Below are 22,266 nucleotides of genomic sequence, written 5' to 3'. Positions count from 1 at the left end.
GGGGGTGGGGTGAGGTGTTGATGGTGCTCCCATAGAGGGTGGGATAGTGTCCCCTTGGTAGTTAGTGCCCTACGCAGACCACATATTCTGCATATGGAACAGTGGAATCGTTGTAGTTAAAGCTTTACATGAAGCTTTTACTGAAATGAAAACCTGAAACTGCTGCTGCCAACAACAACAACAAATCCAACATATATGGCCTTTGGTTATTAAGGAAGCTTTTTTTCTGCCACAGAATAAAAAAGTATAAAAGGTAATTGTGACTTTTTATCTCACAATTCTATTTTTTTTCTTGCAATTGTGAGTTTACATGAAATATGAAAATTTTTTATTTTCTATGCAAGGCAGAAATAAGCTTTCATAGGTTCTACATGTGTAAGGGTGGAAACCATAGAGATGCACAATCCAGCACACAATCTTCCTCCTCTCCCATACCTCTTCTTCTCCCTTGTCCTGATCCAACTACTCCTCCTTTATCTATTCCTCTTCCTCACCCAGACGTTATTTTTTCTCTCTGCTCCTCTGTGTTGTTCTGCATCCACACTGAACAAAACCAATTCAAAGAGTCATATTTTACTGTATATGTCCATGTAATGGAAAAAAACTTCAACACCTGACTATGCCTCCAACTGAGAGCGGAATCTGCTATTTCTCAATATTTCAGTGATCTGCTAATTAAAAATGCCTATCAATTGTTTCAGTATTTGATATATTTTTTCCAATGCTTTTGAGCTGCTGATGTTGCAAAAGTAAAGGTTTTATACTAAAGATTGGAACATTAGGTCTTCATTTCTGACATGCTGTTTTTAAGCATTTGTAAATAAGATCAGAAAGATCCATGATTTTGGTATGGGGTAAGCTTGAAAAGAAAATTTAAGCCTTTTAGAAACGTGTTAATTGACTGCATTTTGTGTGAAAACGACATGAATTGTGTTAATGTTATGGTCACAACAGACGGATGTTGTGCTAAATGTGTTTAGAGTTTTGAAAATGTGACTACAGATTGGACAAAAGTATGTTAGCAATTGAAAAAACTGTAAAAATCCATTTGCACATGCGTTGTGTAAAAGTATTGATTCTTCATATTTGGATTTTTGTATCTTCACATTTTTACGCATTAAACTTTCTCATTCTGGTGTTGTACAACAAACGATGTCAAGGCGCTGACTACCTGTTTCCGCTCTTATTTGAAATGATTCACAGGCTGTTGCATTCTGATTGTGTTTTATTATTTTATCTGTTCTATATAGACATGACCTTTTAAAAAGTTCAGGCGAAACTGCCGTTATCCGCATTTCAGCACCGAAGATTGCTTGCTCTACAAAATCTTTGTGGTAATTTGAGTTATATCAGTAGGGTATATGTTAAACTTGAAAACGAGTATTAATTAAGGAAATATTTCTAATGAGATTTGACAGCTGACTTCGAAATAATTTAAAGGAGATCGGTCATAAATGTACTTCTGTAGCATTTTAAATGCTTTGTCATTCGTAAAGAATTAATGTAGCCAATGAACGTTCTTTACTGAATGTTTTTTCCTTTTTCTTTGAAACATTAGGAGGTCATTTCATTTGAAAAATCTTCGCAGGTTTTGTCCTACGATAAATCGCAAATCTTCTGAAGAAATGCTGCAAATATAAATATCGCCTCCGAATTATTATTATTATTTTTTCGTTTTAGGATTTAATGAAATGGTGTAAGTCTGAAATAATTCACTAGAATGAAAAACTTTCATAAGCAAATTCGAAAATTTTAATAGAACATATAGGCCTACATCGAAAGTAAATCTTGACATAACGAGAGAAAATATATAATAGTTAGGTTTATTCAGCAATACACTAGATGAGAGAAGCTTAACATATAATGCAGTGCAAAATCCATAACATCATAGAAAACAACGATCTGAAATATATAAGCATAATGTTAAGAATTTGAAACCGGTTGCACGTAAACCTCATGGACATTATTTCAATATGAAATTAATACAAAGTGCTGGAGAAAGTTAATAGCTCATAACGAATTCCATGCATACTTTCTGAACTGTAAAAAAGCGATTCATGTCTTAATAACAATAGTATAATTCACTACTCGAAATCATAAACACAAAAACGTGCTCTATATCCATTCTGAAGTCTGTAATGTTGCAGGTAATCCTCTTGTAATAATCTCTATACACTATAATGCAGAACGACTTCATTAGCTAGTGGTTAAAGTACCTTGTCGAAATGATTTTGATCTCTTAAATCATTAGGCTACATCTCGCATGACACGTGTGAAGTTGTATAGAAATGCTTTGCAGGTATAACATAAACAATATGACGCGTAACAATACAAATACATTTCCACCACGCCGCATTTTTTCTGAATACACTTTAAACAATCATAAGAATAGTCCAATATTTTATCCTCAATATTTGAATAATCTATCGATATTATTTCCTCCGCGTTTCTCTTGAACAGGACTGTCCCAGGCAGTGCTCCGAACATTAAAAAAAATTCCATCCGCCATTTTCATTCCTTCAAGTCCGACACATCGAAAGTCGCAGTTCAGCTGCAGTGTTCAGAACGGCAGAGTGTCATGAAAGAGTTTGTCAATGATCGCAGGCGTGGGGACCAAATCCTCCAGTTTCAAGTAAAAGATGCGCTGCAGTCCCTGCGTGCACAGCGCGCGCACCTCCGGCAGCTTCTCCAACAGTTTAGACAATTCACCACTGCAGGACACCTGGTCCTTCAGACAGTTTATCAGCTTGTTTTGAAGTTCTTCTGTTTTCTTCGGCTCTTTTAGTCCGTGTCTCTCTATATAAGGGGATAAAAACAATCCGTCAGTGGACTGAAGCATCCTGTGCATCACTTAGAAAAGGTCAGACATGTCTTACCTGTTACTATGGTGAGAGCGGCTATGCAGGAGAAGGCAGAGACATCTATGCTCATGCTCTGAAGGTTGGAAGAAAACTCAACGATAGAGTCGATCCACTCCCCAAAGCCTCGCACACACTGCAACTTGTGTAAAACCACTCCATTGCAAAAAATAAGTTTGTCCTCTGCCAGGTTAGACCTAAAAAAAAAGAGAGATTATTAGTCTTTCGAAAAGTATCCAAACAGCGAGTTATGTTCAAATCATGTCTGCTTACCTGTAAGCCAGCCGCAGCACAAAGAGTTCAAGGAAGGCTGACTCGAAAAGCAGTTCCTGGTCGCATTTGGGAAGGTCAGCAAACCCGGGGATTTTTTCGGCCCATCCGCGAATGATGCTCATTGAAGCAGTGAGAAGATCGTAGAACTGCTGAATGTGCAGAGATTCATCTCCTCCACTGTGATACTCTGGACTCGTCTGAAACTAGGATTTAATACAATAAATGTAACATAATAATAATAATAAATATTCGTCCATTAAACAACACAAGACAACTCATAATTGTGTGCAATCTCACACTGTATTATTATCGCATCTGAAATTGTTAATTGAATAATTGCATGCGTTGATGCTCACTTTCGAGTAGTCCAGCCGGGCCATAGAGGGGTTGGAGTCTATATGCGCTCTCACCAGGGCATTCAGCAGATTGACGGGTGTCATAGAGACAGGGACGTCCTGCGGACTTTTAGGTTTGGAGGGGAGGCGACCTCTTCGACCTTTTAAACTGGCTGTTCTCACAACTGTAAAAAGAAAAAAAAAATACATATTGGTTACTGCACCACAATATGAAACCACGATAACACAATAACAGGCTTGATTTACAAATTAAGATGTGCTGTAAAACAGAAAAAGTGCTTGACATTACCTTCCTTTACCATTCCTACGACCAGGCACTTTTGAAAACGGCAATACTGGCATCGATTTCGCCGCCTTTTATCCACAGGACAGTTTTTGTTCGCCAGACAAACATATTTGGCGTTTTTCTGCACCGTGCGCTAGAGAGGAACAGCACAGCGTATTAATTGCATACTCAATTCGCATGGCAACAACTTGAAGTTACAACAGAATAGGACACTCCAACCCAAAGCTGTGTAATACATTCAAGGGCCGGACAAAGCAGACATTCGGTAAATACAGATCCGTGGGCAGCCATAATTTGGGGTCCCCCGGCGCTCTCTCCGCGACCCCTCTTGTCGGATTAGCGAGATTATTCTATCACGACGGTGACATAAAGAGCTGTCTTAATGTCACCGCTGGGACTTCCGTTACGCTCGGTTAGGCGCGATTCGACTCTCAGCACAAACCAATTTCATTCTAGACGAAAGTAATGGTGGCGGAGATGAACGGAGGTGTCCCTAGGTGCATATTGGGTCAAATCAATACAACTGAGATAATTAGGGGTAGCTTATACTGTAGACCAGTTCTAAATCATGCCTCTTCTTGTTCAAATGCAGTTGGGCTGGTAACCAAAAGGTTATAGGTTCAGATCCTGCAAATGTTATCCATGAACTAAAGGTTCCAAAAGAGGGTTTTTGGAGTGGTGCCATAGAAGAACCTTCTTTAAAGAACCATTTTTATAATCTAAAGAACTTTTTATTCCACTATAAAGAACCTTTTGTCCAATGGAAAGGTTCCACGGATTCTTCATTAAACCATCGATGTCAATAAAGAACCTTTATTTTTAAGAGTAATTGCGCAAAATAAACCCAATGGATTGGTTAAAAGATCTCTAGTAATAAGTGATAAACGTTGTACCTTGAAGAATCCTTTGCACCCCTCGCATGTGCGCACCCCGTAGTGCTGGCAGGCTGCGTTGTCCCCGCACACAGCGCACAAACCCTCGCTGGACGGCGATCCTCTTGCCGGGGGTGAGGCCACCGGGCTTTCCAGTAAGGGATGTCCGACGTTAAGCGAATGGGATAACCCCACAGCGTGCTGTTTCCTCGGAGGTCCCGGTAAAGCAAAACTGTCCAGCGCACGATGCGCACCCGGGGTGTCCGGGCCCATGGACACGTGCAGAGATCCGTCGAAGCGCATCTGACAGCTTGACATCGGCGTGTCAACAGGAGACTGCTTGAACGAGAACAACCGAGACATCGCGTTTTTCCGCTGCTGGTCTATCATGTGCGAAGTCGCAAGGTAGTTCTGATGAAAGCTGTGAAGGGACCCGCTGTCTTCCCACGTGTGGTGCGGAGGCGCTGGGAAACTGGGCGATTGGGAGATGTTTGGGGAGGATGGTTTATAGTATATAGGTCCGGTATGGGGTATGCTCTCCTCAGCCTGGTGCGGCTGATGATGATGCTGCTGCTGCTGATGATGATGATGGTAGCTGTGTGCGGGTATCTCCTCCACCTTGATGGACAGCTGATCCCCAGAGTGGGACATTTGGTAGAGGCAGGGAGGCTTCACGTCGTAGCTGGAACTGTAGGTGTCCACAAAGGTGCTGAAACTGGGGAGCGAGGAAGTGACAGCTATCTCTGCGTTAGTCAGGTCCATGCTAAACTTGACAAACTCCGGGGTTAGGAAGTCGCAGTTGTACTCTCCAGTGGTGCTGTAGCTGTAACTCTGAGATGCAGGGCTGGCTCCTGGAGGTGATGTCCCATACTGAGCCTGGACGCAGGGCATGGCTGCAGTGTTAGAGAACTCAATTGTAATGGCTTTCTCTGACAGGGTGCATGATATTAATGTTTTATAGTTTCACACTTTTGGAAATATTTATATGCAAATACATTTTAGCATACTTCTTTTTCTTTCTTTCTATGTGTAAGATGTAGACATTGAAAGAGGACTTTCCATCGGAAAGTATGCATACATGCAAACTTAGTTTACCTCCGCACACCTGCTACTTCTATCTCTCGTGGAACAATCTCTGAAGTCAGGGCTCTTGTGCAGGTCGGTGTCTCTCCGTTCGTTTGCGTTTCTGTGAAAGAAATATTTTATCATCAATTTTCTTCAAAGAAGATCTACATATGTCTAACGCTTTAAGCGTTTCAGTGCGCGCAACTTTATATTTTTTGTGAGATCAAGGCGCTCAGGTGACATCAACTCAACTTTGAAAATCTACTTTAACTCTCCTGGCAAGATTAAAATGGTAAAAATTAAAAGTTAAGAAACGCTCATCATGTATTTATAGTAGATGCATTTCTTTACAATCTTGCCACAAGTTCTGAAAAGCATTTTTATTTATCTTTTCTCTGTTACATACCTCAAGTCACTATTAGAAGAGATGCCAATTATGTATCCATGAATCTGTTCCTGCTGATAGAAGTTCCGTTTTCATGTAGAGCCGATGCCTCTGCGCACCTTACTCCTTCGACTGCACGCGAAGACTGGAGCCCGAGCGCAATGTGCCTTTGTTTATGAGAACTCTGAATGCCACAGCCCACGTGCTAAGAGGGCGTGACGTCAGGCGCGTCAACTCTTGACGCGAGCTGATCACTGGACAGAGGGACTGTTCTTCAGCGCGCTCAATGCGCACTGTGCGCAATTCAATCCTCTGCGCGTTTGCATATGCGGGACTGTCCACTAGGTCAAATGTGTTGAATTTCCAACACATTATCTGTTGCGCAAAATCGTTTCCAAATATAGAAACCACCTACACGACACGAGTTCAGATCTCACTGATTTAAAGCAATGAAGTGGATTTTTTGTTGTTGTTGTTGTAGAATAAGCTATTTGGGGAATCGTCAGTCAGCATGGACATAGCAAATCAAAGATTTTATCTTCTGTTTTATCAAATTCATAAAGGCATGCAGCGATGATTGCTGGCAAATGAAATGTTCTTCTTTCAGCACACCTAAAAAATGAAGAATTAAATTAAAATTACAGTGAAAAACAATAATAAAAGGGTGCAGAGCACAAGGCATTGCTCTACTATTGCAATATTCTTAAAGAATTCAATGGAAATTGTATGCGGGGGAAATCCACAGGTTAAATGAGTCTTCTTTGCTCCTAAACAAAAAGATTAAAGTAAAGAGAAAATATATTAGCATAAATATTTCGCATTGTAAAAGTACAAATTCGTTTTATCTCTTTGCATCTACGGATGCAGGACTAGAAACAGTTCAAAATAGTGACGCCATTTCTGTTTCTACCTGCATCATGCTTAGGGAAAGTTTCAATAGATTAGGATGTGTTTCATCTGATTCCATTGCTCTCTCTGAGCGGTGAAGGGTTTCCATTGTGAGAAGGGAATCCCGCTGTAACAGAGGCAACTTTGTTTGGACTGAAGCGAGCTGCGTCATCGCTACGTCAGCAGCTTCCAACTCCATGACGCGTGATGCGGTCGCGCTGAACTTTTTTAGGCTGAAAGTCTCACCTGTGCAACTGATACGACAAAAAAAAAAAGCCTTGCAAATAGTTTGAAAACATTCCAAAATGCACGCAGTCCCACATACAGTGCCTCACTTAAGCTATTGTTATCTATTTCATAATAGAGAAAGCAGTACAGAATTGAGAAATAAATTGTTCTCGGATGTACATGTGGTCTAAATCAATTTGTTGTTAAATTCTACTGTTTAACTTTGAGTTAAACAGTGTCTTGGGCTGTGATTGTGCACCTTCCCTCTTTCATAAAAGATGGTCTTACAAAACGCCTTTCTATTCCAAGTGCGTCTACAATTAGACGCCTGTAAACGCCTTCTTAAATATGATTGGACGAGAGCTGTGAATCCTCTAAACTGATTCGTCCATCCACCTGTCTGTCAAATACTTCCTGTCATTGTACTTCCTGGATTCCTGAATAAGTAACACTGTAACATCACAGTTGATACCTTCACTGTCCATGATTTTCCTTTTTAGAAATCATCATCATCACCGTCGCCAAAATCAGTAAGTAAAAACCAGGAGTCTCGCCATTTTATTTGATGTTTTATTTGACGTCGATCGTCGAGCCTGTCTGGTCTATTCTTGGATGCGAGCCACCCACTGTTGCTCCAGCCCATATTGTTTTAATATTTGCATTACAAAATGCTTTATCATAATAGCTGTAGGCTTTGCTTTATGTTATCGCACGATGTAGGCTGTTTGCAACGAATTCGGTCGCTGATGTTTTGACTCGCTGTCAGTAGTAGCCTAATGCGAGTTCATGTGATGGACTGGATGGTTTACATTAGTCTGTATTCATCATTGTTCTGTTGATTCTAATTAAGTAAAAATTATTTGATGAAGGATTGAACATAATATTGAATTTGGCCAGAATCAGGCTAAATATTCACACTCCAGCTTAAGCTCATATTCATTTGATTCTCTTACACGAACTAGTCAAATAGTAACCTGTAACATCCCTATCAGACATTGTGGCTCCTCTCTCTCTCTCTCTCTCTCTCTCTCTCTCTCTCTCTCTCTCTCTCTCTCTCTCTCTCTCTCTCTCTCTCTCTCTCTCTCTCTCTCTCTCTCTCTCTCTCTCTCTCTCTCTCTCTCTCTCTCTCTCTCTCTTGCACATGGTTGGCCATAAACGGACCATGCGGGACAGGCGTGAATTCAAACAGTGTAGTAAAAATGACTCATTCACTTCCTCTAGTGTCATGTAGTGATATGACTTGCATCCCTACCCGGAGCAATAGGTCGATTATAGCTTTACTTTGACCTTCACCAGAACCTGTCAGTTCTAGGATTCATACAGTAGTCATTTACACAAACTGGACTTGGACAGTTGACAGTTGTGAGTTTGACACAATTCTGAGCAACTGTTACAGGTTTGATTTATTATATCATGCCAAGGACAGGGAAGTCAGTGCTTTGTTGTCTTTTCTTTTTAGTTCCTCAGTATGACTAATACTTATATAATGTGCGCTACATGCCCCCTCATTACCAGAATTGCAGTTTTGTAAGTTTATATGTGCTCTCTGTCTAGCTTTTATGACTTATATTTTCTGTTATACACTCTCAGAAAAAAATGGTACAAAAGCTGTCACTGGGATTGTACCCTTTAAAAAGGTTTTAATATGTACCATTTAGGTACTAATATGTACACTTTTGTTACCAATATGTACTTTTGAGGTACAAATATGTGACCCTGGACCGCAAAACCAGTCAATTTTTTAAAATAAATAAGCTGAATAAATAAGCTTTCTATTGATGTATGGTTTGTTAGGATAGGACAATATTTGGCCGAGATACAACTATTTGAAAATCTGGAATCTGAGGGTGCAAAAAAATCACAATATTGAGAAAATCGCTTTTAAAGTTGTCCAAATGAAGTCCTTAGCAATACATATCCACTCACAAAAATAAATTTTTTATGTATGTACGGTAGGAAATTTACAAAATATCTTCATGGCATTGGCATAAAAGAAAAATCGATCATTTTGACCCATACAATGTATTGTTGGCTGTTGCTACAAATATACCGGTGCGACTTATGACTGGTTTTGTGGTCCAGGGTCACATATGCACTCTTTAGGTCCAAAGATGTATCTTTTAAAAGGGTACTGCCCCAGTGACAGCTTTTGTACCTTTTTTTTTTTTTTTTTTTCTGAGAGAGTATTTAAAATTTAAATATTTGAGAACTGCTCATTTTAGTTAATTAAGTTGAATTTCAAGACACCAGAAAGGAGACAGTTTTGAAACAAAAAATTAAGTCTTTAGTCTTTTCATTGCATATAAGCACTGGACACAATGTCATCAGTTTGGCTAGATCCTTATATTTTTGTTTAAACTGTATACATGGAAATTACACTCTAAAAAATGCTGGGCTAAAAATGGACAAACCCAGCGATTGGGTTGATTTAACCCAGCAGTTTAACCTGCTGGGTAGTTTTATTTAACCCAGCTATTGTTTAAAAATGACTATATGTCTGGCTTAAAATGAACCCAAAATATGTTGGAAATGAAAAATCAGACACTTAATTATTAGAGGCAACAATAATAATCAAAAGGTGAACATTTATTAATATTATGTTTATGTAATATTATAATAAATGTTTATTGTTTAATTATTATTCATTAATAAATGTTCATTTATTAAACATATTGATAAATGTTAATTTCGAAACCTATTTTGGGTTCATTTTAAGCAAGAATACAGTCATTTTTAAACGACAGTTGAGTTAAATAAAACTACCCAGCAAGTTGGGCCAAACATTTAACCCAACTGCTGGGTTAAAACAACCCATTCACTGGGTTAAAACAACCCAAGCGCTGGGTTTTTCCCATTTTCAACCCAACTTGGGTTGTTTTTAACCCAGCATTTTTTAGAGTGTACATTTGTCATGATAATATGTAATATGTGTATATAAATATACACTACACTGTGCAAAAAAGATGTATCTGTAGTCTAACAGAATAAACAGGACATGGAAAAAATATTATAATTTTCTGAATGTTTCGAAAAGCGTTTTTATAAATCTTCTTAACTCTTTGCAAATCTGTTTCAGGGATCAATGGCTTTCAGAAAGGCAGTGAAAGGAACCCTAATAGGGGGCGGAGCTGTAGCAACAGCCTTCAGCCTATCACAGTTCTTTGAATACAGGAAGAATCAGGTATATATTTACAGTAAACAGCATCAATGTTGTTGCTCTGAATGTACAGTTAAATTGGCCAATTCTTTTGACAAACAGCCTACCAAGCGTTTTGTTTTCACATTTCACATCCATACAGTGACTCCTACAGGTTATAGCGCAGAATACACAGAGCGCAGCTGTTCACACCCATCTGTACCACAGCATGTCTTGTCCTGACTCAGGAATGTGTGTTTACATGATCTTAAAGATATATCAGCTCACATAGGACAGTACAGTGTTTTGTAGCAGTTTATATCTATTTATAACTATTCCCTATTTGTTGATGTTGTCAATATTTCATAAATGAGTGCGACAAATCTCATTAAGATTAGACCATAGCAAATCCAGATACATTTACAAATCTCATCTGTACCTTTAGGTACTGCCTCAAGTCTCCAAACTTGTTCCTGTTCTCTCTCTAGGGTGGACTACCGTATTAAAATCAGGTTTTGTTTGCTAAAGGGAGATTACACTTGAACAGTGATACACACATTGTTTAAAGGATCTCTCTTGAATATGTAATCATGAACAATCTGATCCCCATTCACGCCATCAGGGAGTGTGTCACACACCATGTTCTGTCTGTATTTAAACTAGTAAGAACCCCAGGGGTCTCGTCTGTTTAGACGCTATACCAAATAACGGAAGGTCAAGTAGATTAAGATAATCAACAAGGCTTTCTGAAACAAATGAAGAAAAAAAAGACAGACCCTTGAAGAGCAATGGGAGTCCTGATTTTCTCTCTCATCATTTATTTAAATCTTCCCAAGCCCATTTTGTCCATTATCTTGCATCTCAACTGTTCCAATCCCAATGAAACTCCAGGGAGCGAGAGAATTATGCACTTTGAAGGACGTGGTTGCCATGGAGATTGTCGCTACACGATTAATTTGGACAAAAAAAACAGTTATGGAAGATCTATCTAACCGAGACTGTTTATTCAATTTACTGATATGATTTGAAGAGATTTTCGTCAGTCAGTCAGATCACCTTCACGTCACATCTGCATGCCATGTTAAGCGTTTCACTGACGAAAACTTTTGTTCTGATGTCTCTCCATTTATTTATGTTTATTTGTCCCTCGTGTCATCTCAATGCAGCCTAAATGGGTAAGCAAAAGTCAAAAGAGAAAGAATGAATGTTCTTTCAAAAATTGCTTGCAATCATGCATGTGGCAGATGCTAATCTCTGGGATTGTGATGTTAATTTGTTGAGCGTGTGTGTGTGTGTGTTAGTGAGCGCCTGTTTGTCTCCTCTATGGCAAGGGCACTGTTATACTCTGGCTGAAGTATCACTCTGCGGTGGCCGATTGCGTATTTGCATGAAATTCTCTGTTTCCGTCATGCACTTGTCCTGATTGCAGGACAGCCTCTCTTAATAGTGTGCGGATGTTTTAAATATGTCTGTCCTTGGAAATAGACACTAATTACTGAATCTTGTTTTTACATGCTATTACGGTCTAAATTGCAAATGTCTGGGCTCATTTGGTCATTTGCAAGTCAAATGGACCCTACGGGCTTTTGGGGGCAGATTGATGTAATCATTTAGGCCAAATGCTAACGAAATAATGAAAAAAACGTTTCATCATGGCTAAAACCCTCGACACCTAGCTTCGCCTGGGCTTGTTTTCTCTTCATTTGAATTTTACGACTTTGACTTTTTTTATTGGCCTTCTTGTGACTGATAGATTGGCAGCTTTTTCATACTGTTTCATACTGTTTGACTTTAGTTTGGGGACCGACTCTCATTATTAACTGGTTGCTTATTAGCTTGCATATTATTGGCTGTTTATTAGTACTTATAAAGCACATATTAATGCCTTATTCTGCACGATCATATTCTACATCCCTTAAAGGGATAGTTCACCCAAAAATGAATATTCTGTCATCATTTGTTCCAAACCTGTATGAATTTCTTTCTTCTGCTGAACACAAAAGAAGATGTTTTGAAGAAAATGGGTAACCAAACAGGTGATGGACAAAAAATACTATGGAAGTCAGTGGGGATCATCAACTATTTGGTTACAGACATTCTTCAAAATATCTTCTTTTGTGTTCAGCAGAAGAAAGAAACTCACACAGGTTTGGAACAACTTGAGGGGGAGTAAATGATGACAGGATTTTCATTTTTGGAGGAGCTATTCCTTTAATCCTACCCCATACCTAAATTTAATCATTACAACAACTACCTTAATAGCTATTAATAAGCAGTAAATTAGTTTATTGAGGCAAAAGTTGTAGATAATAGTGAATATGTGTTCCTCAAACTAAAGTGTGAGATTTATCGAAAAGAGCAGTTGTATTTTGGGAGTTTAAATATTTAAACTGATGTTTAGCATAAGGATAAAAAATATCAAATATTGTTGTCTGTTATGTATGGAAGCTTGTTTCCACCATGAAATAAAAAATAAAAAAAGGTAATTGGGACTTTTTTATCTCACAATTCTGACTTTTTTTCTCAGAATTGCGTGATATAAAGTCAGAATTGCGTGATATAAACTTGCAATTGCGAGTTGACTTTTTTCTCAGAATTGCGAGTTTATAACTCACAATTCTGACTTTATATCTTGCAATTGTGAGTTTATATCTCGCAATTCTGAGAAAAAAGTCAGAATTGTAAGTTATAAAGTCAGAATTGCATGATATAAAGTCAGAATTGCGAGATATAAAGTCAGAATTGTGAGTTATAAAGTCAGAATTGCGTGATATAAAGTCAGAATTGCTTGATATAAAGTCAGAATTGCGAGATATAAAGTCAGAATTGCGAGTTATAAAGTCAGAATTGCGAGATATAAAGTCAGAATTGCGAGTTATAAAGTCAGAATTGCGAGATATAAAGTCAGAATTGCGAGATATAAAGTCAGAATTGCGTGATATAAAGTCAGAATTGCGAGATATAAAGTCAGAATTGCGTGATATAAAGTCAGAATTGCTTGATATAAAGTCAGAATTGCGAGATATAAACTTGCAATTGCGAGTTGACTTTTTTTCTCAGAATTGTGAGTTTATAACTCACAATTCTGACTTTATAACTTGCAATTGTGAGTTTATCTCGCAATTCTGAGAAAAAAGTCAGACTTGTAAGTTATAAAGTTTTATTTATAAATAAAAACTCAATTGTGAGAAAAACAAATTCAGTCACATTTCAGAGAAAAAACGTCAGAATTGCAAGTTTATAACACGCAATTTTGACTTTATAATATGTAAGTCAGAGTTGCGAGTTATAAAGACAGAATTGCGTAATAAAACTCGCTATTGAAAAAAAGTTGCAATTACCTTTTTATTTTTTTATTTAGTGGCAGAAACAAGCTTCCATAGTTATAATATGAAAGGTGCAAATTGCCATAAAGAGTGACCATGTCATGAATGCTAACTAGAACTGAAACCTAGATGTGAACTGAAATAACTGAACTAGAACTCTGATAACCCAACACTAATTTGAGATTTCCAATAATGCATCCCACTTAATTCCTCTGTCTTGGCATGGTGACTAACATAATGTTTCATGAAATATATTTTATGTTGTCTTGATGTGGGGCGATTAATATGATGTGGGGCAATTAATATAATAAGTGCATGTTAAGTGTTTCACTAGTACTTTTATAGACATCTGTTTAATTGTCTTGTTTAATGAATCTTATTTAAACTTGTTTAATTTACGTCTACATATTATTATTATTATTATTATTTTTAAGATCAATCCAGAAAAATATGAATAATTGAAAGGTTTGAATCTAGAATTGTGAAAGACTCATGCAGTTGCACAGTAAAGCTTATAGAATATCAATTCTGGATTGCATCTTTTGAGAGTCTAACGTCTATTGTAATGCATTTGACCGCATTGTCACAATGTTCTTTTTTTGTTTTGCACCTGCTGGATGTGTTCAGGCCCGGCTGGCATATGTTGAGGCGCAGGGCGAGCTAAAGGTGCCGTTTAAAGATGCTCTCCCAACAAGAGCTGAGCAGCTTTCAGCACTGCGAAACACAGAGGAGTTTGACGTCTTGGTGGTGGGCGGCGGAGCCACGGGCTCAGGATGTGCCTTAGATGCTGTCACACGAAGTATGTACTGTTTTTGACAAAGTTTTGCAATATTAACCGTGCATGAGTGTGTTTATTGTGCAGGTCAGTTTCAATCCAATAATGGATCCGTATGCATTTTTAGTGTTAATTTAGTTTATTGGGTTTTTTTATATATATAATATATAAAGGTGATGATTTATATTGGATTTTGCAAAGTCTGGAGGCCAGACAGAATGTGCCTGGGTGCAATAAGCATCATGTGATTTTACAGAGATGGAGAAAGCCATATGTAAATGACAGCAGCTGCAGTCTAAATATTTGGCACCATAAGGTCTTAAAATGCCAGTTCATTGTCTAATCCGTTCCTTACCTGTCTTTCTGCCCCCTCGTCCAGATCTGAAGACCGCCCTGGTAGAACGGAGCGATTTTTCATCGGGCACCAGCAGCAGAAGCACCAAGCTCATTCACGGAGGAGTCCGCTATCTGCAGAAAGCCATCATGAAACTAGATTATGAGCAGGTGAAGGCCCCATTTTTCCCTATTTGCCCCTAATATTTTAGAAGAAGGATTGCAAGGCCGCTTACGCCACCACTGTGACATTTTGAGCAACTATCAGACAGACAGAGAGAAGCACAAACATTTAGTAGATGCTGCAGATCAGTGTGGAGGATGAATAACTGAAACTTAGCTTGACCGTCAACTATTACAATAAGTCTTATTATAAGTACAATGAAAAATGATAGCGTAAATTATAATTGGAGATGACAGCACTCTCAGATTTTAAACTGCAGTCAAAATCGGTTGATGGCCAAATTAAAAAACTATACATTTAAAACAGGGTTATTATAATTTAAGTAAAACTAAAACCAAAACCATAAACTATTTTGTTACTTGAAATAATAGGAACGTTAACTGAAATAAAATATACAAAAACTAAAACCTATTTTATTTCAGCTAGTTGCCAAGGCAAGATTTCTTATTTTCATTTAGTTTAAATTGATGTACTAAAATAACTAATAGTGGAATAAAACTTAATAAAAACTTTACAGACATATTTAACTAATAAAAATGTATAAAAAAAACAAAACTACTAAAACTTTAACTAAAACTAAAATGGAAACTAGAAATCTAAAAATAAAAACTAATTCAAAATGTTAATGAAAACAATAATAGTATCTCAGTGATACTAAAATAACACTGATTTAAAATATGATTAATTATTTAATAGACATAAAATGACAGTGAAATATAATATCATATTTATATTAATTGCTGTCAAAAGCCTACAAATGAAGATAATTCAACGACTTGAAAATGGGTTTTTAGATTAGAGTTTCTTGAATATATGGCTAAATTAACATCTGTGGTTAAGATTTTATGTTTTGTTCTACAAAATAAATTACATATTACACCTCAAATACCCTGAAAATATGTGTACATGAATCGTCTGGACACAGAAATGTTGCTTAACAGATTTATTTCTGCCTTCTCAGTACATGATGGTGAAAGAGGCCCTTCATGAACGTGCCAATCTGCTGGACATCGCCCCTCACCTGTCTGCACCTTTACCTATAATGCTTCCTGTTTACAAGTAAGAAAACCAGTTTATCTAATTACTGCTCTTTGTTCACTAATTTACAAATCAGACAATAAAAACACTTCATTAAAAGAGAAAAAAGGAAGGGACATATGGGGCTTAAATGGCAGAAAGTTAAAGAGGAAAAACTGGAGACGTCCTAGATGCATAAAATACAGTTTTTGTATTTAAATCCATTGATAAGTTCACAGAAATGGCATCGGACCTTTCATACGGTCACCCACAGCAGTTGGTGTTCGGAAATTCTGTGGATCAATGCTGAACCTCCCGCCTGCCCAGTCTCTGGCCCTTGTCATTCTGGGTTTTTAAAGGATCTTCCTGTCCGTACCATCATCATTACTAATTATTCGTGGCATTTATGTCTTGCTCTGATATTTAAAGCAGCCAGAGAAGTGTGAAAGGGTCACAGAAATGAGAAACCTCAAGATAACATCATTTGCCTGTCAGATTTTTTTTTTTTTTTTAACATAAAACAAATGTCACAAGGTGCTATATGACTTAGCGGTACTTGGACAAATCCAATTCTGCCCATGTTCAACCATATCTATTTTAATTATTAATAAACCTGACTAAAAAAGTGCTTAAACCAGCCTGAGACTATGTTTATGTTTTTTTTTTTTTCCCCCAGTAAAGTACTCACAAAATCCTTGTTTGTATATTTGAATGCAGTCAGTACATTTGCTGAATTCATTTTTCTCAGCCATGTTTGTCAGCAGAAACAGAGAGTAATAGTGTGTTATTGTTACTGGACATGTTTTAACCAGGTGGTGGCAGCTGCCGTATTACTGGGCCGGCATTAAAATGTACGACCTGGTTGCCGGATCACACTGTCTGAAGAGCAGCTATGTCCTGAGCAAGAGCAAAGCACTGGAGCTCTTCCCTATGCTGAAGAAAGACAAGCTCGTGGGAGCCATTGTCTATTATGATGGTGAGCAGGAGCGAATCTAAGATTTCAGTCTTGAGTATGATCTGAGAAATATGATATTCAGAGCTGCCCTAGTAAAAAAGTAATACCTTTTAAAATACATTTATTTCATACTAAGTGTGGTTCAAATATATTAACATATTTACTGACATATCACTTGAGACTTGCTGATATAAAATTTATAATTAAACTTTATTTTGAGTACTACTTGTGCACAATGCACATTTCTCAATATTAAGCCTAAAATGTGTTTTATGCTCAAAATTGATCAGGAGTGTATGAATTTTTGTATAATATCAGTCTTTAAATGCAAGATGTTTAAAGTATACTTGCAATAGTTCCACTTTAGCACAATCAGTATATCTTTAGTTGGATCTCAGCACTGTTTCTGCACAATTAAAGAGCATTAAGAACAAAATTAGTTGTTTTAATTTAGCAGACTTTAAGTACACCAGTTTATATACCAAAAGTACAATTGCAGGGTATTTTTATTTAGCACATAAATATGTAAATGTAATTTGTTGTATACTTAGCATGAAATAAATGTATTCAGCATATTTATTTTTCACTAGGGTGAGGTGTAACTATACACATTTTCTTTTTCTTTCTCATCTCTTTTAGCCAATAATCAATTTAATTAATTAATTAATAATTGAATGAATTCATTAATTAATCAATCAATTGATTAATTAATTAATCAATCAACTGATTGATTGATTAATTAATTAATTAATTAATTAATTAATCAATCAATGAATTAATTGCTGGAGTAAGTTTATATTATAAAAGTTCAAAAGTTTGGTTAAATTATTAAAAATGTTAGAAAAAAAAAGTCTCTTATGCTCACCAAGACTTTATTTATTTGAATATGGAAAATACAGAAAAACAGCAATATTGTGAAATATTATTACAATTTAAAATGACTGTTTCTGTTTTTAATGTATTATAAGATGTAATTTGTTTATTCGTTTGAATTTTCAGCACTACTTCAGTCTTCAGTGTCACATGATCCTTCAGAAATCATTGAATCACTAATATGCTGATTTGGTGCTTAAGAAACAATTATTATTATTATTATTAGTATTAGTATTATTATTATCTTCAGTGTTGAAAACTATGGAAGCTTGTTTCTGCCACTGAATAAAAAGTAACAAAGGTAATTGCGACTTTTTATTTCACAATTCTGACTTTTTTTCTCAGAATTGCATATTCTCAGATATAAACTCACAATTGACTTTTTCTTTTTATAATGTCATTAATTGTGGGATATAAAGTCGCAATTGCATGTTATAAAGTCAGAATTGCGAGATATAAACTTGCAATTCTGAGAAATTGGACTTATATCTTGCAATTGCAAGACAAAAGTCAGAATTGCGAGTTTATATCCCGCAGTTGTGAGTTTATAACTCGCAATTCTGACTTTATTTCTCGCAATTGTGAGTTTATATAGTCGCGATTACCTTTTTTATTTATTTAGTGGCAGAAAAAAGCTTCCATAGAAAACAGTTGTTCTGTGGAAACTGAAATTTTTTTCAACATTCTTTTATGAATAGAAAGTTCAAAAGGACAATTTATTTGAAATAGAAATTTTGATCAGTCACTTTTGATCAATTTTAATGCATCACTGCTGAATAAAGGTAATAATTTCTTTAAAAAAAAAATCTTTCTGACCCCAAACTTTTGAATGGTTGTGTACATACTACAATGACACATAATGCCACATTTAAAGACATTAAAAGACTAGAGTCAAACATTGTTAAACCATTGCTAATGTTCCCAACTTGGCCTCAGCTGGAAAAAAAACAAACAAAAATCTTTCACCTGCATGGAAACCTTGCTGTTAGATAAACAGTGCCATTTTACTGGTATCATCGCTTCTATAAAACATTTCAATCTTCTAGATGATATTGCTTTTCTCTTTTCATTATTTACATATGTGACCTTTAGAGAACAATCAAATCGAATTGAGCTGTGTTTCGAATCGAATTGCTGTCGACCCATAGATTCGCACCCTGAATTCAGAGGTATATTTCTTGTGAGAGGCTACAGGTTTGAATTTGACTATTTAAAATAATTTATTATTTGCATTTGTTTGTCAGTAGGTGCATATCAGTAACACTGGCTTATTGATAGCATTTAATTTTGTGATTTCACTGGAGTAGACGCCCCTTCTAAACAGGGTCTAGCCTAGACTATGACAGTGTTTTTTTTGTTTTGTTTTTTGCTCTTTAAAACAATAAAAATCTTTCTGGGTATTGCCTTTGCTAAGCATGTGATAGAGAGAATAAGAAGAGATATTTTCTTTAAATAAGCCAATTCAGTTCAATTCGATTCATATTTATTTGTTTAGCGCTTTTCACAACTCAAATTTAGAGTAATCTGTCAGAAATGTACAGTTCTGAGATAATACAAATCATGCAGTTAGCTAACATGAAATAATTTAGGCAGAAACAATGAGCTTGTTAAAGGGTTAGTTCACTAAAAATGAAAATTATCCCATGATTTACTCACCCTCAAGCCGTCCTAGGTGTATATGACTTTCTTCTTTCTTATGAACATAATCGATGAAATATTAATAAATATCCAGACGCATCCGAGCTTTATAATGGCAGTGAACAGGGGTCACGAGTATGAGCTGAAGAAAGTGTCTCCATCCACATCCATCTATCATAAACATACTCCACACGGCTCTGGAGGGTTAATAAAGGCCTTCTGAAGCAAAGCGATGCGTTTGCGTAAAAAAAAAATCTGTATTTAACAAGCTATGAAGTAAAATATCTAGCTTCCGCCAGACCGACTTCCTTACTGGTCAGTTACTTTTTCCGTAAGTTGAATAGGGAAGGCGTAGGAAGTAGCGTGAGCTTTTTGAACTGCGAGAGTTTTACACTTTCTTCGTAAGTTGAATACGGAAGGTGGTCTGGCGGAAGCTAGATATTTTACTTCATAACTTGTTAAATATGGATATTTTTTTTACACAAAGCAAAGCGATGTTATTTTGTAAGGAAAATATCCATATTTAAAACTTTATAAACTAAAATTACTAGTATGCAAGTTCACTGCGCCACAAGAGTAACCCGTGACGCGATGTATGACGCAGCATGTAGATGTATCGTAAGCTTAGACGCCTATCGCAGTTCAAACAAATAGGGTTTTGCAACAAGCTCAAGCTCCTCTTCTCTTATATTGAAATCCACCGACATTTCTCTTTAAAAATACATACACGCCCCCCCCATTCACTACCATTATAAAGCTTGGAAGAGCCAGGATATTGTTAAATATATCTCTGATTGTATTTGTCTGAAAGAAGATAGTCATATTATACACCTAGGATGGCTTGAGGATGAGTAAATCATGGGATAATTTTCATTTTTAGCTGAACTATCCCTTTATTAAAAGTTGTGATCATAATGATCAATTCATGATTTGTTATCATTAAAGCATCATAACTGTTGTCATTTGTTGTTTTATGCAGCAATAAGTGCAAGCTCATTTGTCTCTGTGACATTCCTGCATAATCTCTGGAAAACCGCCACCGGCTGTTGCGGCCAAACTCGTTGTGCCCGTGTCTCTGTTGGCCCGTGTGCTCCCTGTGCCGCCCGAGGCTGCCACCAGGCAAAACTTCCATATGTTCCTGGTTAGTCTGGGTGTGCAGAATGTGTCCCCTTTATTCAAGGTCCCGTCCGGGGCAGCACAAGCCCCGCCCTCCAACCCTGCCTTCCGGTGCTTCCTGTCAAACTACATTTGGCCCACACTGATACACACGGTCCCTCGCAGGGTGCGCGGGCAGCTTATATTCAGGGGGAGTGCGGCGGCTATCTGAGCAGCGATCTGTCACATCGCGTCCATCTGTGGGAGAAACAGAGGCGAAGAGACGTCTGGATGCTCTGTTCCCTGCCGCGGCGTGTTTACGTGCCGCCCAGTGACTGCGTTAAAAAGCGTCTTAATTTGCGTATGTATGTGTGTGGAGAATCGAAACCAGCGATTGTAATGACAGTTTAGAGGTTTTATTCGTTCTTCTCCCCACGTCCGTTCCTCCCCCCCCCACCCACCCACCATCCCTCCTTCCCCTGGGTTGTCAGCCGGCTTTTCTCTCCAATTATTCAATCTGGAACAATCACGGCCGTGACATTTCCGAATCTGACCTTCTCCGCTGGAGATCGCAGCCTGCCTGTCGCTATTTGCCTCCCTCTATTTCTCTCCCTCTCTCTCTCTCTTTTTCCCCTACTCGCATCGCTTCTTCTGCTCCTGTCCCTCATCCTCCTTGAGTCCTCTCTCCCTTTTCTTTCTTTCAGTATCTCATCCGCCCGTCACATCCTTCCTCCGCTATGATATGTCATTCATTCTTTCTGTAGGTCTTTTTTATTAATCTAATCTGACGCTAAAACTCCCTTATCTGCGTTTTCAGTCATTTGTAATGTCACGGTTTCTTTATTTCATTATAATTTCGCTTGCAGCACAAAAGCCCTGCTCTTTTCGCCGTACCTGCGAGCTGTACTCGAATAAACATTCAAGCTCAGCCAAGCGTTTGCTATCTATGCTGCGGGACATAGCTTTCCGTGTGAGCTGTGATTCGTCCTCTTAGGTGATATTAACAATATTCCAGCATGCATATGTGCACATTATCCTTCTCAACATGGATGTTTTCCCTGCATCATGATTCGAGTGCAGAGCCGTGAGCTCAAACCCAGCCGGCGCAGGTTCATGGGATCTCTAACAAAGCATGCTGGTGCCTTCACTGCACATTATTCTTTGAGAAGTGTGCCCTTTAAACAGGCTTCCTGCCTGTGTTATTATTTTATTGTCTGATGGAGTTGCCCCGAGCATGTGTTAGCATTAGACATGCTTACGTGGGTTACCTATCCCTCTGGTTCTTTAGCATCGAAAACACAGAGGCGTTTTCTAAATCTAGTAGCTCTTTAGTTGCCGTAATAGAGTGATATCGCGTCTGCTTCAAGGTTTCCTGTAATTCATGTTTCAAATGTGTCTGAAATTTTTTGAATGCCTCGAATGACCCTATAACAATATTGAACACCGTCAGACCACTTCAAACAATGCAGTCATGGAGCAAGTCTTAAAGGGATAGTTCACCCAAAAATGAAAATTCTGTCATCATTTACTCACCCTCAAGTTGTTCCAAACCTGTATGAGTTTCTTACTTTTGCTGAACAAAAAAGAAGATATTTTGAAGTAAATGGGTAACCAAACAGGTGATGGACCCCTTTGACTTCCATAGTATGAAAAAAAAAAAAAATACTATGGAAGTCAATGGGGCCCATGAAAGAAATTCATACAGGTTTGGAACAACTCGAGG

The 22,266-nt window shown here is 37.5% G+C and overlaps 2 protein-coding genes across 6 annotated transcripts in view; one reads left to right on the top strand and one right to left on the bottom strand.

Annotated features, from left to right (window-relative positions):
* Positions 1 to 1,807: 1,807 nt before the first annotated feature.
* Positions 1,808 to 6,585, bottom strand: nr4a2b (nuclear receptor subfamily 4, group A, member 2b). 3 transcript variants are annotated; one of them, XM_051897915.1, is made up of 8 exons: positions 6,117 to 6,585; positions 5,741 to 5,831; positions 4,667 to 5,538; positions 3,777 to 3,906; positions 3,488 to 3,651; positions 3,132 to 3,328; positions 2,877 to 3,055; positions 1,808 to 2,796 (listed from the first exon to the last, which is right to left on the bottom strand). In XM_051897915.1, exons 3-8 carry the CDS (start codon positions 5,534 to 5,536, stop codon positions 2,561 to 2,563), a joined length of 1,776 nt encoding a protein of 591 aa, XP_051753875.1. In that variant the 5' UTR covers positions 5,537 to 5,538; positions 5,741 to 5,831; positions 6,117 to 6,585; the 3' UTR covers positions 1,808 to 2,560. The 3 variants fall into 3 exon arrangements, with proteins under 3 accessions (XP_051753875.1, XP_051753874.1, XP_051753876.1); XM_051897914.1 differs by having other exon boundaries at positions 3,132 to 3,334; positions 6,117 to 6,571; XM_051897916.1 differs by having other exon boundaries at positions 3,132 to 3,334; positions 4,667 to 5,521; positions 6,117 to 6,571.
* Positions 6,586 to 7,585: 1,000 nt separating this feature from the next.
* Positions 7,586 to 22,266, top strand: part of gpd2 (glycerol-3-phosphate dehydrogenase 2 (mitochondrial)) — a 34,364-nt gene continuing 19,683 nt past the window's right edge. The window contains exons 1-7 of one of the 3 annotated variants that reach the window (XM_051897909.1): positions 7,586 to 7,741; positions 10,288 to 10,392; positions 11,514 to 11,522; positions 14,301 to 14,472; positions 14,828 to 14,952; positions 15,927 to 16,024; positions 16,795 to 16,958. In XM_051897909.1, coding sequence (XP_051753869.1) covers positions 10,294 to 10,392; positions 11,514 to 11,522; positions 14,301 to 14,472; positions 14,828 to 14,952; positions 15,927 to 16,024; positions 16,795 to 16,958 — 667 coding nt within the window. In that variant the 5' untranslated portion in view covers positions 7,586 to 7,741; positions 10,288 to 10,293. The remainder of the gene's footprint in view (positions 7,742 to 10,287; positions 10,393 to 11,513; positions 11,523 to 14,300; positions 14,473 to 14,827; positions 14,953 to 15,926; positions 16,025 to 16,794; positions 16,959 to 22,266) is intronic. The other 2 variants (XM_051897911.1, XM_051897912.1) reach the window with 2 other exon arrangements.

The sequence above is a fragment of the Ctenopharyngodon idella genome, chromosome 6 (assembly GCF_019924925.1).
Source record: "Ctenopharyngodon idella isolate HZGC_01 chromosome 6, HZGC01, whole genome shotgun sequence".
Classification (NCBI taxonomy): domain Eukaryota; kingdom Metazoa; phylum Chordata; class Actinopteri; order Cypriniformes; family Xenocyprididae; genus Ctenopharyngodon; species Ctenopharyngodon idella.
The sequence above is the reverse complement of the archived record's forward strand: the minus strand, read 5'-3'. Positions and strand labels throughout refer to the sequence as shown.

Bases quoted from the DNA above. Each gene is read 5' to 3' on its own strand.
- nr4a2b (XM_051897914.1), bottom strand. From the start codon at position 5,536: ATGCCCTGCGTCCAGGCTCAGTATGGGACATCACCTCCAGGAGCCAGC. The intron at 3,907-4,666 runs GTACAACGTTTA...GTTCCTCTCTAG, and splicing joins GGTGCAAAGGATTCTTCAAG to CGCACGGTGCAGAAAAACGC. The intron at 3,652-3,776 runs GTAATGTCAAGC...TTCTTTTTACAG, and splicing joins CGTAGGAATGGTAAAGGAAG to TTGTGAGAACAGCCAGTTTA.